At 45.7% G+C, this 15,470-nt stretch overlaps 1 protein-coding gene across 6 annotated transcripts in view; it reads left to right on the top strand.

Annotated features, from left to right (window-relative positions):
* Positions 1-231: 231 nt before the first annotated feature.
* CASC3 (CASC3 exon junction complex subunit) overlaps positions 232-15,470 on the top strand; it is a 32,722-nt gene continuing 17,483 nt past the window's right edge. For all 6 annotated transcript variants that reach the window (XR_004028995.1, XR_004028994.1, XM_030808263.1 and 3 more), the window contains exons 1-3: positions 232-591; positions 1,016-1,043; positions 1,383-1,420. Coding sequence is in view for 4 of the 6 variants with exons in the window: in XM_030808263.1 (XP_030664123.1) it covers positions 361-591; positions 1,016-1,043; positions 1,383-1,420 (297 nt within the window). In the remaining 2 variants the exon portion in view is untranslated. The remainder of the gene's footprint in view (positions 592-1,015; positions 1,044-1,382; positions 1,421-15,470) is intronic.

Genomic DNA, 15,470 nt, shown 5'->3' with positions numbered 1-15,470 from the left:
TGAAACAGCCCCAGTGTTGCAGTGACGCTGTGACAGGTTGACGCCTTCCACTCGGGAAGCCCAAGATGGCCGGGCCAGGAACCCGGGAGGCTGCTGATGTCTCAATTCCCCTCGCCCTAGGCCTGCCCAAGGGAAGTCAGGAGCCGCGCCACGCCCCCTTACATCACCGATAGACGTAATCCGGTTCGGCCGCAAACGTGCCGCAGGCCTAGGCCCCGCCCAGTGCCCCCCCACCCCCACAAGCGGGATGGCCGAGCGCCGCACGCTTAGCACGCCGGGACTAGCTATCCAGCCTCCCAGCAGCCTCTGCGACGGGCGCGGTGCGTAAGTACCTCGCCGGTGGTGGCCGTTCTCCGTAAGATGGCGGACCGGCGGCGGCAGCGCGCTTCGCAAGACACCGAGGACGAGGAATCTGGTGCTTCGGGCTCAGACAGCGGCGGCTCCCCGTTGCGGGGAGGCGGGAGCTGCAGCGGTAGCGCCGGAGGCGGCGGCAGCGGCTCTCTGCCTTCACAGCGCGGAGGCCGAATCGGGGCCCTTCATCTGCGGCGGGTGGAGAGCGGGGGCGCCAAGAGCGCTGAGGAGTCGGAGTGTGTGAGTGCGCGCAGGCGGGGCGGGGTGGGGACCGGGCGGCGAGCCGGCCGGGGGCGGGGTGTAGGTAATGCTAGGTGTCTGTGAATTGATAGTAGATACTGGGACTTTTTTTGTTGTTTTTGAGAGAAAAGGGGAGTTATCTCAATGAGTTTGCATCCGGAGTCCAAGGGAAGAAGGAGGATTGGGGGTTTCTGGGAGGATGGCAGAGCCGCTAGGGATGGAAAGCGGATGTTTATTCAGAAATCGGGGCTGGAGGGAAGGAGACCAGACCTGCCTTGGCTACTACTTGTTAAAGATTTACCTATCTGTGTCTTCTTCTCCAACCATTTTGTGCTGAGTCTTCAGCTTTTCACCCACATTTCTTTACTGGGCTCCCCACCTCTGGAAATCACAGAACTAACCCATGTCTTTTACTTTCCTTCAGGAGAGTGAAGATGGCATTGAAGGTGATGGTGAGTAGCATCTTTTACCCCATTAGGACGAGAGTTTTTTTTTTTAACATAAACTCAGGTCATCTGTTTCCAACAGTCGACATTCTCACACACTGTCACGGATTTAGGGCCACAGAGTGGCTTTTTGTAGCATAGTGATTAAGAGCATAGGTTTTAGCAGTATAGTCTTGAGCAAGTTACCCTCTGAGCCTGTTTCTCCTTCTGTAAGTGGGGACTATAATTTTATCCACGTTGTAGGTTGATGTCAGAATTAAATGAGACTCTTAGTCTGACATATAATAAGCAGCCAAAAAATGTTTCTGGGTTTCTTTTTTTCCACATATTTCTGTTTTATTTCAGCTGTTCTCTCGGATTATGAAAGTGCAGAAGACTCGGAAGTGAGTATGACAGGTTTTTTCCTATGGTATAGATCAGAAATGCTTTTTAAAAACGTGTACACACCTTCGTTGCAAACGTACCGTGACGTCCGTGTTTATCCTCTTGTGCATTCTTCATTTATGCTTCTGAAAAAGTGTTACAGAAGGCCTTGTTCAATTTAGACCTAGGGAAAACTTGGGGCATGCCATATCAAGCCACAGGTGTTATACTGTTAGTTGGCTTCTCTTCCTGTCTGAAGAATATAAGGTTCTAAATAAGAGAGTGAGGACATCTTGAAGTCCTCTGAACGATGTTTGACAGTTTGTTTTATGCAGTGTAGGTTGAGAAGCCAGCCAGTTGAATATTTTTTTCCAAATCTATCTGAAGACTTTGAAAGGGTAGGATTCGGAATGTTTTGTGCCAAGAGCATCCATCATTTTATAGGTGGGGATTTTTCTGTTTTTAGGAGAAAGTTTCCTGTCTTTTGGATAAACTACTAGAGATGCCATCAGAATAAATGTTTGTTTCCTGGGTTGTTGAGTGGAGTCCTGAGTTCTGGTAATGGGATTATATGTAGGGGGAATTGGATGGTGGATCAAAGATTTTGTCTATACATTTTTAGAACTGTTACTACATTTTAGAATCTGTTAAGCCCTTGAGGATGGAATAGTGAACACTATAACAAAATTCCTATCTTTAGAGATCTTACAACTTAATAAGGAAGTCAGACAAACATTCAAGCAATTGTACCACTTGATAGGGGGTAGCACTGGGATAGGGCTAAGTAGGGTGTTACAGCTGGGTACTGAATCCATCTTAGGCAGTCAGGAAATATTAAAGAGTTGGCTGGGTAAAATGTGTTCTAGGCAGAGAGAACAACAGTCGAAAGCCCACAGGGGCAGGGAGCAGTGGCTCACGCCTGTAATCCCAGCACTTTGGAAGGCTGAGGCAGACGGATCACTTGAGGCCATGAATTTGAGACCAGCCTGGCTAACATGATGAAACCCCATCTCTACTAAAAAATATAAAAATTAGCTGGGCGTGGTGATGCATGCCTGTAATCGCAGGCTGAGATACGAAAATCGTTTGATCCTAGGAGATGGAGGTGGCAGTGAGCTGAAATCATGCCACTGCACTCCTACCTGGGTAACAGAGTGAGACTCTGTCTCAAAAAATAAGTAAATAAATAAATAAAAGCCCGTAGGGGTACAAAAAAAAATAGTAATTAGAATGAATAAGATCTAAACCCAGCGTGATACCTGTAATCCCAGCACTGTGGGAGGCCAAGGTGGGCCAGTCACTTGAGGCCAGGAGGTCAAGACCATCCTGGCCAACATGGCAAAACTCCATCTCTGCTAAAAATACAAAAATTAGCAGATCATGGTCACGCATGCCTGTAATTCCAGCTACTCAAGTGGCTGAGGCAGGAGAATCCCTTGAGCCTGGGAGGTGGAGGTGGCAGTAAGCCATAATCACACCACTGTACTCCAGCCTGGGCAACAGAGCAAGACTCTGTCTCAGAATATTTAAAAAATAAGAATGATTAAGATCTAGAATTTCATATTTGCAACATGGTGACTACAGTCAACCAGTAACTTATTGTACACTTAAAAATAACTACTGGCTGGGCACAGTGGCTCAGGCCTGTAATCCCAGCACTTCGGGAGGCTGAGGTGGGTGGATAACGAGGTCAAGAGATCGAGACCATCCTGGCCAACATGGTGAAATCTTGTCTCTATTAAAAATACAAAAATTAGCTGGGTGTGGTTGCATGTGCCTGTAGTCCCAGCTACTCGGGAGGCTGAGGCAGGAGAATTGCTTGAATCCGGGAGGCGGAGGTTGCAGTGGACCGAAATCACACCACTGCGCTCCAGCCTGGTGACAGGGCAAGACTCCATCTCAGAAAAAAAAGTATTAATAAAAGAATGTAATTGAATTGTTTGTAACAAAGGATTAATGCTTGAGGTGATCCATACCCCATTTACACTTACATGATTATTACCCATTGTATATCTATATAAAAATATCTCATGGGCCGAGTGTGGTGGCTCACACCTGTAATCCCAGCACTTTGGGAGGCTGAGGCAGGTGAATCACCTGCGGTCAGGAGTTCGAGACCAGCCTGGCCAACATGACAAAACCCATTTTCAGTCTCTATTGAAAATAAGAAAAATTAAGGCCAGGCGCGGTGGCTCACGCTTGTAATCCCAGCACTTTGGGAGGCCGAGGCGGGCGGATCACGAGGTCAGGAGATCGAGACCACAGTGAAACCCCGTCTCTACTAAAAATACAAAAAAATTAGCCGGGCGTGGTGGCGGGCGCCTGTAGTCCCAGCTACTTGGAGAGGCTGAGGCAGGAGAATGGCGTGAACCCGGGAGGCGGAGCTTGCAGTGAGCCGAGATTGCGCCACTGCACTCCAGCCTGGGCAACAGAGCAAGACTCTGTCTCAAAAAAAAAAAAAAAAAAAGAAAATAAGAAAAATTAGCTAGTCGTGGTTGCAGGTGCCTGTAATCCCAGCGACTCAGGAGGCTGAGGCAGGAGAATCACTTGAACCCAGGAGGTAGAGGTTGCAGTGAGCCAAGATTGTGCCATTGCACTTCATCTTGGGCAACAAGAGCAAAACTCTGTCTCAAAAAAAAAAAATCTCATGTACTGCATAAATATATACCTACTGTGTACTCAACAAAAATTAAAAACTTTTTTCTTTTTTTTTTGCTTGAGATGGAGTCTTGCTCTGTAACCCAGGCAAGAGTGCAGTGGCATGATCTTGGCTCACTGCAATCTCCGCCTCCTGGGTTCAAGCGATTCTCCTGTCTCAGCTTCCCGAGTAGCTGGGATTACAGGTGCATGCCACCACGCCCAGCTAATTTTTGTATTTGTAGTAGAGATGGGGTTTTACCACGTTGGCCAGGCTGGTCATGAACTCGTGACCTTAGGTGATCCGCCCGCCTCAGCTTCCCAAAGTACCGGGATTACGGGTGGATTATGGGTGTGAGCCACTGTGCCCAGCCCTCTTTTTTTTTTTTTTTTTTTTTTTAAAAAGGCAGGGTCTCACTCTGTTGCCCAGTCACCCAGGCTGGAGTGCAGCTGTGGGATCACAGCTCACTACAGCCTCCAACTGCTGGGTTCAACCAGTCCTCCTGCCTTGACCTCCCAAAGTGCTGAGATTACAAGTATGAGCCACCATATCCAGCCAAAAAAAAAAAAAAAAAATTTTTTTTTTTTTTTTTTTTTTGAGATGGAGTGTTGCTCTGTTACCCAGGCTGGAGTGCAATGGCTCGATCTCGGCTCACTGCAACCTCTGCCTCCTGGGTTCAAGTGATTCTCCTGCCTCAGTCTCCCGAGTAGCCGGGATTATAGGCGCATGCCACCACGCCCCCCAAATTTTTGTGTTTTTAGTAGAGACGGGGTTTCACCATGTTGGTCAAGCTGGTCTGGAACTCCTGACCTCAGGTGACCCACCTGCCTCGGCCTCCCAAGGTGCTGGGATTACAGGCATGAGCCACCGTGACCCCCATTTTTTTTTGTTTTGTTTTGTTTTTTAAGATGGAGTCTCACTCCGTTGCCAGGCTGGAGTGTGGTGGTGCAATCTCGGCTCACTTCAGCCTCTGCCCCGCCGGGTTCAAGTGATTTCTCCTGCCTGAGCCTCCCAAGTAGCTGGGACTACAGGTGCGCACCACCATGCTCAGCTAATTTTTGTATTTTTAGTAGAGACGGGGTTCCACCATGTTGGCCAGGATGGTCTCCATCTCTTGATCCTTGTGATCTACCCACCTCAGCCTCCCAAAGTGCTGGGATTACAGGCGTGAGCTACTGCGCCTGGCCCAAAATTTTTTTAAAAAGAGAAAAAGCCCAGATAGAGAAGATAGAGAGCGTTTGGGAACTTGGGAGTAGTTAGGTGTGACTGGAGCATTGCTGGGACAGGGTAGGTAGTAGAAATAAAGACAAATTGGTGAGCAGGGGCCACTAATTGGTGAGGTGGGAGGATTGCTTGAGCCTGGGAGGTGGAGGTTGCAGTGAATCAAGATTGTATCACTGTACTCCAGCCTGGGCAACAAAGCAAGACCCTGTCTCAAAAAAGAAAGTGATAAGATTGGATTTATTTATTTATTTTTTTAATTTTTATTTACTGGTTTTTTTTTTTTTTTTTTGAGATGGAGTCTCACACTGTCAGATGCCCAGGCTGGAGTGCAGTGGTGCGATCTCGGCTCACTGCAGCCTCCACCTCCCAGGTTCAAGCGATTCTCCTGCCTCAGCCTCCCAGATAGCCAGGTAGCTGGGACTACAGGTGCATGACACCACACCCAGCTAATTTTTTTTTTAATTTTTAGTAGAGATGGGGTTTCACCATGTTGGCAAGGCTGGTCTTGAACTCCTGACCTCAAGTGATCCACCCGTCTTGGTCTTTCAAAGTGCTGGGATTACAAGCATGAGCCACTATGCTTTGTCTGATTTAAATTTTAAAAAAGTGTTTTTCAGATCCAGAGAACACTTGCATCAGAAAATCCAATTAGCCATTCTCTACTGAAACAGACTCTTGGGAGGGGCATTGGGGACTCAGACATTTATGTATTAAAGAATATCCCAGGTTGATGCTATGTACTGTAAAATTTGAGGATTCTTTTACAGCAGTTATTTTGTCCGCAGTGAGGAGGAACAAGATCAGAGACAGAAATGCTAGTTAAGAAAGCTATTGTAGGAATCTAGTTTTAAGTAGTGAGTGTGGCATGGAATAGAGTGGTGATAGGGAAAATAGAAGTGGACAGAATTCAGAGTTACAAGCGGTTTTGGGATGGGGAATATTTGCTGCAGTACAGATGCTTTTTGATTTATGGTGTAGTTATATCCCATCCTGGTAAACTCATCATAAGTTCAGAAGTTCAAGATAACTTCTTGGCTAACTTGGAGCAGCAGCTCTCTGTTGCTATCCAGCATCTCGAGAAGTACGATTTCTTTTTTTTTTTCTTTTTTTAAGACAGAGTCTCACTCTGTCTCATTCTGTCTGCAGTGGCATGATCTTAGCTCACTGCAACCTCTGCCTCCCGGGTTCAAGTGATTCTCGTGCCTCAGCCTCCCGAGTAGCTGGGATTACAGGTGCACGCCACTATGCCTGGCTAATTTTTTTTGTATTTTTAGTAGAGACGGGGTTGCATCATGTTGGACAGGCTGGTCTTGAACTCTTAACCTGGTGATCCGCTTGCCTCGGCCTCCCAAAGTGCTGGGATTACAGGCGTGAGCCACAGTGCCTGGCCTCTTTTTTATTTTTTAAAAAATATTTTTAATAGAGATGGGGTCTCTCTATGTTGCCCAGGCTGATCTTGAACTCCTGAACACCAGTACTGTACGGGTCCTACAGCTGTTGGTGCTTTGTTATGCACTTACATTTTGGGTCTTGGGGGATACCTGGTAACTTACTTTGTTGCAGTGTTGTCTGAAGGTTTTGGCTTCTTTTTTATTTTTTGAGACAGAGTCTTGCTGTCGCCCAGGCTGGAGTGCAGTGGCTTTGCCTTCCAGGTTCAAGCTATTCTTGTGCCTCAGCCTCAAGAACTCCCACCTTGGCCTCCCAAAGTGCTGGGATTACATGTGTGGTGAGCCACTGCACCCAGCTGAGAAGTACAGTTTCTACTGAATGTTTATGGCTTTCATACCACAATAAAGTCAAAATTATAAGTTGAACCATCATACATCAGGGACCGTCTGTAGTCACTAGAGAATGGAAACGTTGGAAAAACTGACAGGCAATATGGAGTGTTCATTGAGTTTTGGGGATTGTGAATTTATAGCAGCTTACCATTCTATATGTAAGGGAGTTTGGATGTTATTCTAATGGCAAGGAAAGAACCACTGAAGGCTTAAATGTGGAGGATGAATTGTGGGTGAGGCACAAAGGAAGACTAGAGGCAGAAGAGCTGTTGAGAGGTTGTTAGGATAGTCCAAGGAGCATGACGATGGTGCCCCTAAAGAAGGTTCATGCTTGTGGGAATGGCAAGATGTGGACAGATTAGAGAGAGATTCTAGTGTTACTAACAACCCCTTCATTGATTGAATGTGGAACCTGAATTAAGGAGTCAAAGGAGGCCAGGTACCGTGGCTCATGCCTGTAATCACAGCACTTTGGGAGGCTGAGGCGGGTGGACTGCTTGAGCCCGGGAGCTTGAGACCCACCTGGGCAACATGGAAAAATCCTGTCTCTACAAAAGAAAAGTAGAAAAAAAAATTATCCGGTCTTGGTGGCGCAGGCCTGTGGTCCCAGCTACTGAGGAGGTTCAGGCAGGAGGATCATCTAAGCCCGGGGAGGTCAAAGCTGTAGAGCTGTGATCACGCCACAGCACTCCAGTCTGGACAGCAAAGTGAGACCCTGACTCAGAAAAAGAAAAAGGAGTCAAAGGAATGTGCAGGTTGATGAATGGTGTTGAATGGTGTTAACTGTTAAGGAAGGGACAGCAGGAGAAGAGTTCTGGAAGGACAGTGGTGGGTTAGGTTTTGGATGTTTTGAGATCGAGAAGGTGTGGGACTTTTAGGTGGTGATATTTGGTAAATAGTTTTTGATTCCTAATTGCTCATACCTTTTTAAGTTTTCATTTCATTTTTGAGTTTCCAATTCTGATTGATGTTCTTTCATGCCTTATATAATTTTCTTAATGTCTTTTTAGCTCATTTTGAAATAGAAGTTGCAATTTTGATATGATATGCGGATGTCTTTCTGGCATGCTTTCATTCTCTGTAGGAATGCTATTATTTTTTCTTATAACTTTATATGGGATTTAACTTCTATGTTTTCTGTTCATTTTTATGTAAAATTAGTTTTCCTGGTCTTTTAGAAGGAAGCATGATTTAGAGTAGCTTTTTCTAACTCCACAGAGCTTCTTCTGTTGTTTTTCTGTGGTGGTGAGAAATATGGTGGCTTGCTTTCTGAGATTTGTTGCTTTTGTTCCCTTTCCCAGCTCGTTCTGGACCATCCCCGTCCTACTGAATTTGGTCCTGCTCTCAACAGTTTCTCTTCTAGGAACTCCCTTCTAGGGACAGTGTAGGGCCCTGTCCCCAGAAGGAAGCCCTGGCAGCCAGGTCAGCTTCATCCCTTCAGACTTTTTTTTTTTTATTTTTTATTTTTTTTGAGACAGAGTCTCACTCTGTCGCCCAGGCTGGAGTGCAGTGGCACAATCTCAGCTCACTGCAACCTCTGTCTCCCGGATTCAAGTGATTCTCCTGCCTTAGCCTCCCAAGTAGCTGGGACCTCGTGTGCCACCATGCCCAGCTAATTTTTGTATTTTTAGTAGAGATGAGGTTTCACCATGTTTTCCAGGCTGGTCTCGAACTCCTGACTCAGATGATCCACCCACCTCGGCCTCCCAAAGTGATGGGATTACAGGCATGAGCCACCCTGCCTGGCCCCCTTGCTAGTTTTAAATGCTGTTCTCAGTTTTGACTGTTGTGCTTCCCCTTGACTGCCTGTTGATTATTTCAGTGTTCTCCTGTTCTCAGGTCCATTTGCTTTCTCTCTGCTTTCTCCTGCGTGGACACCAGTACTGTACAGGTCCTACAGCTGTTGGTGCTTTGTTATGCACTTACATTTGGGGTCTTGGGGGATACCTGGTAACTTTGTTGCAGTGTTGTCTGAAGGTTTTGGCTTCTTTTTTATTTTTTGAGACAGAGTCTTGCTGTCGCCCAGGCTGGAGTGCAGTGGCTTTGCCTTCCAGGTTCAAGCTATTCTTGTGCCTCAGCCTCCTGCGTAGCTGGGATTACAGGTGTGTGCCACCATGCCTGGCTAATTTTTGTATTTTTAGTAGAGACACGGTTTTACCATGTTGGCCAGGCTGGTCTTGAACTCCTGACCTCAGGTGATCCACCCACCTTGGCTTCCCAAAGTGTTGGGATTACGGGCGTGAACCACTATGTCTGGCCAGGGTTTCGGTTTGGGTCTTGGTTTTGCTTTCCAGAGCTCTCATTCCATGTGGAGATTTGAAGAGAGATAAACTGTGCCACTGCCATTTTCTGAGGGTCTTCCAAGAATTCTTTTTATGTTTTTGGCAAATGGGTCTCCTTATTTTCCCAAGCTGGGCTTGAATCTGAACTTACAATCCTCCCACATCAGCCATCAGTTTCTTGAATAGCTGAGACAATAGGTTCATGCCACTGTGCATGGCCAAAAAAACTTGTTAAAGAAATCTGACTGAGGGAAGGCTAAAGAGATGGTAGTTGGAGAGGTAGCTTTGAGATCAAGAGGTGATTTGGTTGTTTTTTAAAAAGTTAGGAGAGTATCAAATAAGGTCAAAGAAAAGATAAGAAAGGGGGGAATAAAGAGAGGGAATAGATAATAATATTGAGTACTGGTATTTTTCACTGAGTATATGACAAGTAGGAACCAGACAAGACAAGCATCTTCCACTGTAATTACAGAGAAGTGGGAAGGAAAGGTATGTGCAAAGGAAGATTAGAAAGGAGGCAAAAGCCAGGTGCGGTGGCTCACGCCTGTAATCTCAGCACTTTGGGAGGCCGAGGTGGGCGGATCACGAGGTCAGGAGATCAAGACCATCCTGGCTAACATGGTGAAACCCCCTCCCTACTAAAAATACAAAAAATTAGCCAGGCATGGTGGCAGGCACTCGAGCCTGGGCGACAAAGCGAGACTCTGTCTCAAAAAAAAAAAAAAAAAAAAAAAAAAAAGGAAAAAAAAAGAGGGAATAGATAATAATAGTAAGTACTGGTATTCTTGACTGAGTACATGAGAAGATGTAGGTAGGAACCAGACAAGAGAAGTATCTTCCATTGTAATTACAGAGAAGTGGGAAGGAAAGGTATGTGCAAAGGAAGTTAGCGTTCCCTTCTGTGTTTTGTTTTTGTGAAATAGAAGGATAGAGCAGGACAGGCACGGTGGCTTACACTTGTAAGCCAAGCACTTTGGGAGGCCAAGGTAGGAGGATTGCTTGAGCCCAGGAATTTGAGACCAATCTGGGCAACAAAGTGAGACCCTCTCTCTACCAAAAATCAACCTGGTGCAGTGATGTGTGCTTACGTCCCAGCTACTTGGGAGCTTAGAGTGGGAGGATCCCTTGAGCCCAGGAGGTCGAGGCCACAGCAAGCTATGATTGCACCACTGCACTCCAGCCTGAGTAACAGTGTGATACTCTTGAAAAAAACAAAAGAATGACATCTCTTTCAAAAAGAGTGTGTGCGTGTGTGTGTGTGTGTGTGTGTGTGTGTGTGTGTGTGTGTGTGTGTTTAACCCCCTTTGGCAATGGAGTAGTCTGTTGTAGGCCTGGAGAAAGCAGACATTTGAATTGGTCCAGTTCCAGGCATATGGGAGTGGCAAGAGAATTGGGATGTTACTAGTAGTGATTGAAATGAATGAGCTATGGAGTCTAGAGAGAGAAGAAAGTGAATGTGGGAAAGGACTGATAGGCAGAAGTTAGAAGGATCAAGGGAATGGATGCATTAAGAAATTAGAGACGAGACAGTAAGGAAACAACTAGGAATAAGAGGCAATTTTTTAAAAAACTGCTTTATGTGGCAAGGTGCCAAGGCTCATGCCTGTAATCCCAGTACTTTGGGAGGCTAAGGTGGGTGGATCACGAGGTCAGGAGATCGAGATCATCTTGGCTAACACGTTGAAACCCGGTCTCTACTAAAAATACAAAAAACTTAGCCAGGTGTGGTGGCAGGCACCTGTAGTCCCAGCCACTCGGGAGGCTGAGGCAGGAGAATGGTGTGAACCTGGGAGGCGGAGCTTGCAATGAGCCAAGATCACGCCACTGACTCCAGCCTGGGCAACAGAGCGAGACTCCCTCTCAAAGAAAAAAAGAGAAAAAGAAAAAAAAACTGCTTTATTGAGATACAATTCACAGAACGTACAGTTCATTTATTTATAAAGTGCATAATTTAGCCAGGTGCGTGCCTGTACTGAGCTACTCAGCAGGCTGAGGCAGGAGGAATGGTTGGCCCAGGAGTTCGAGACCAGCCTGGGCAACATAGTGAGACCTCATCTCTTTTTATGTATTTGTTTGTTTGTCTGTTTTTGAGACAGAGTCTTGCTCTGTCACCCAGTCTGGAGTGCAGTGGCATAATCTTGGCTCACTGCAACTTGACCCTCTGGGGTTCAAGTGATTCTCGTTCATCAGCCTCCCGGATAGCTGGGGCTACAGGTATGTGCCATATGCCTGCCTAATTTTTAGTATTTTTAGTAGAGATGGAATTTTGTCATTTTGGCCAGGCTGGTCTCAAACTCCTAGCCTCAAGTGATCTACACACCTCAGCCTCCCAAAGTGCTGGGATTACAGGCGTAAGTCACCACGCCTGGCCCGTAAGACCTTATCTCTATAAAAAATAAAAAATTTAGCCAGGCTTGGTGGTGTGCACCTGTAGTCCCAGCTACTTGGCAAGCTGAGGCAGGAGAATTGTTTGAGCCCAGGAGGTCAAGGCTGCAGGGAGCTGTGATCACGCCACTACAGTCCAGCTTGAGTAACAGAGTGAGACCTTCATCTCAAAAAAAAAAAAAAAAAAAAAAAAAAGGAAGAAACCCAGTTCTCCCATCCTTCCCGTAGCCTTAAGCAACCTCAAATCTACTTTCTGTCTCTGTTGATTTTCCTATTCTGGCCTTTCATATGAATGGAATTATGTAATATGTAGATTTATGTGTCTGGCCTCTTTGAGTATAATGTTTTCATCTGACTTGTAGCATGTATCAGTACTTCATTCCTTCTTTCTGCCTCCCCACCCTGACTTTATTGAGGTATAACTCACAAATAAAAATTGTATACATTTAACACATACAGTGTGGTGTCTTGATATATGTGTACATTGTGGAGTACCACAGTTAAGCTAATTAGCGTGTCTATCATGTCACATAGTTAACCTTTTTGTATGTGTGTGATGAGAACACTGAAGAGCTACTCTCTCAGCACATTTCAAGTTTACAATATATTATTTATTTTTATTTTACATGGTTTAAAAAGAGAACCTTTGTCACCCAAGCTGGAGTTCAGTGATGCAGTTATAGCTCACTGCAACCTCAAACTCCTGGGCTTAAGCGATCCTCCCACCTCAGCCTCCTCAATAGCTGGGACTACAGGCGTGCACTACCATGCCCAGCTAATTTATTTATTTGTTTTTATTTTTATTTTTTTTTGAGACGGAGTTTCGCTCTTGTTGCCCAGGCTGGAGTGCAGTGGCATGATCTCAGTTCACTGCAGCCTCCGCCTCCCGGGTTCAAGCGGTTCTCCTGCCTAAGCCTCCCAAGTAGCTGGGATTACAGTCATGCGCCACCAAGCCCAGCTAATTTTGTATTTTTAGTAGAGATGGGGTTTCTCCATGTTGGTCAGGCTGGTCTTGAACTCCCAACCTCAGGTGATCCACCCGCTCGGCCTCTCAACGTGCTGGGATTACAGGCGTGAGCCACCGTGCCCAGCCGCTCAGCTAATTTTTAATCAAATTTTTTGTAGAGGCAAAGAATCGCCATATTGCCCAGGCTGGTCTTGAACTCAGCTTCGAGCAATCCTCCAGCCTCAGCTTCCCAAAGTATTAGGATTACAAGCATGAGCCACCATGCCTGGCCAAGTATACAGTACGTTATTATTATTATTTTAGACGGAGTCTTGCTCTGTCGCCCATTCTGGAGTGCGGTGGTACAGTCTCAGCTCACTGCAATCTCTGCCTCCCAGGTTCAAGCAATTCTCCTGCCTCAGCCTCCTGAGTAGTTGGGATTACAGACGCCCACCACCACACCCGGCTAATTTTTTTATTTTTAGTAGAGACAGGGTTTCACCATGTTGCCCAGGCTGGTCTCGAACTCCTGACCTCGTGATCTGCCTACCTTGGCCTCCCAAAGTGCTGGGATTACAGATGTGAGCCACCATGCCTAACCAGTACGTTATTATTAACTATGGTTACCATGCTGTACATTAGGTCTCCAGAACTTAATAACTGAATTTTTTTTTTTTTTTTTTTTTTTTGAGACGGAGTCTCGCTCTGTCGCCCAGGCTGGAGTGCAGTGGCGCAATCCCGGCTCACTGCAAGCTCCGCCTCCTGGGTTCACGCCATTCTCCTGCCTCAGCCTCTCCAAGTAGCTGGGACTACAGGAGCCCGCCACCACGCCCGGCTAATTTTTTGTATTTTTAGTAGAGACGGGGTTTCACCGTGGTCTCGATCTCCTGACCTCGTGATCTGCCCGCCTCGGCCTCCCAAAGTGCTGGGATTACAAGCGTGAGCCACCGCGCCCGGCAATAACTGAAATTTTATATCCTTTTACCAAGATCTCATTTTCCCTACCCTTAAGCCCCAGACAAACCCCTTTCTACTCTCTGTTTCTATGAGTTTGACTTGAGATCATGTGGTGGTTATCTTTCTGTGTCTAGCTTATTTTACTTAGCATAGTTCCCTCTAGGTTCATCCATTTGTTGTCACAAATGTCAAAATTTTTTTTTTAGGGCAGAATTAGATTCCATTGTTTGTGTGTTCCACATTTTCTTTTTCCATTCACCCAACAGACACAAGTTATTTCCATAGCTTATTTCCATCTTTTGGTTATTATGAATAATTCTGCTACAAACATTAGTGTACACGTTTTTGTGGGGACATATGTTTTCACTTCTCTTTGACTATGTACCTGGGAATGGAATTGCTGAGTCATGTGGTAACTCTGTAATCATTTGAGGAACTAGAACTGCCGTACCGTTTCCAAGGTGCTGCACCATTTTGCGTGACTAACAGCAGTGTATGAGGGTTCCAGTTTCTCCATATCTTTAACAGCACTTGTGTTATTTACCCAGGTGCATGCCTGTACTCTCAGCTACTCAGGAGGCTATGGCAGGAGGATTTCTTGGGCCCAGGAGTTCGAGACCAGCTTGGGCAACATAGACCTGTCTAAAACTTTTTTTTTTTTTTTGGCCGGGCACGGTGGCTCACATCTATAATCCCAGCACTTTGGGAGGCTGAGTCAGACGGATCACTTGAGATCAGGAGTTCGAGACCAGCCTTGCTAACATGGCGAAACCTCGTCTCTGCTAAAAATGCAAAAATTAGCCAGGCACTGTGGCACACACCTGTAATCCCAGCTACACAGGAGGCTGAGGCATAAGAATCACTTGAATCTGGGAGGCAGAGCTTGCAGTGAGCCGATTTGATTCTAAATGTCCTATTAGGTATGAGATGTTCTCTCATTCTGATTGCATTTCCCTGATGACTAATGATGCTGAGCGTTTTTTTTTTTGGTGCTCATTGGCCATTTGTGTATCTTCCTTGGAGAAATGACTTCAGATACCTAGGCCATTTTTTAAAAATTTATTTTTAATTATTGTTTTTATTTTTTTAGAGACAAGGTCTTGCTGTATTATCCAGAGTGGTCTCAAACTCCTGGGCTCAAGCAGTCTTCCCGTCTCAGCCTCCTCAGTAGTTGGGACTGTAGGCATCAGCCACCACACTTGATCTTTGCCCCAAGTAGCTGGGATTACAGGTGTGTGCTGCCATGCCTGGCTAATTTTTTGTATTTTTAGTAGAGACGAGGTTTTGCCATGTTAGCCAGGCTGGTCTTGAACTCCTGACCTCAGGTGATCTGCCCACCTCAGCCTCCCAAAGTGCTGGGATTACGGGTGTGAGCCACTGCACTTGGCCTTTTTTTTTTAATAAATTGAGATGTAAGAGTTCTCTATATATTCTGTATTCTAGATGCAAGTGCCTTATCAGATATGATTTGCAAATACGTGTTCCCTTTCTGTGGATTGTTCACTTTCTTTATAGTGTTCTTTCAAGCACAAAGGTTTTAGTTTTGATGAAGCCTAGTTTATGTTTTTCCTTTTGTTGCAGATGCTTTTGGTGTTAGTTATCTAAGAATCATTTGCCAAACTGAGAGTCATGAGTATTTACTCCTATGTTTTCTTCTAAGAGTTTTATAGTTTCAACTCTTAAATTTAGGTCTTTGATTCATTTTGAGTTAGTTTTTATATGTGGGGTAAAGTAAGGGTCTAACTTCATTCTTTTTTTTTTTTTTTTTTTTTTTTTGAGATGGAGTCTTGCTCTTTCACCCAGGCTGGAGTGCAGTGGCGCTATCTAGGCTCACTGCAAACTCTGCCTCCCGGGTTC

This window comes from Nomascus leucogenys, unplaced genomic scaffold, assembly GCF_006542625.1.
Source record: "Nomascus leucogenys isolate Asia unplaced genomic scaffold, Asia_NLE_v1 Super-Scaffold_285, whole genome shotgun sequence".
NCBI classification, from domain to species: domain Eukaryota; kingdom Metazoa; phylum Chordata; class Mammalia; order Primates; family Hylobatidae; genus Nomascus; species Nomascus leucogenys.
The sequence above is the reverse complement of the archived record's forward strand: the minus strand, read 5'-3'. Positions and strand labels throughout refer to the sequence as shown.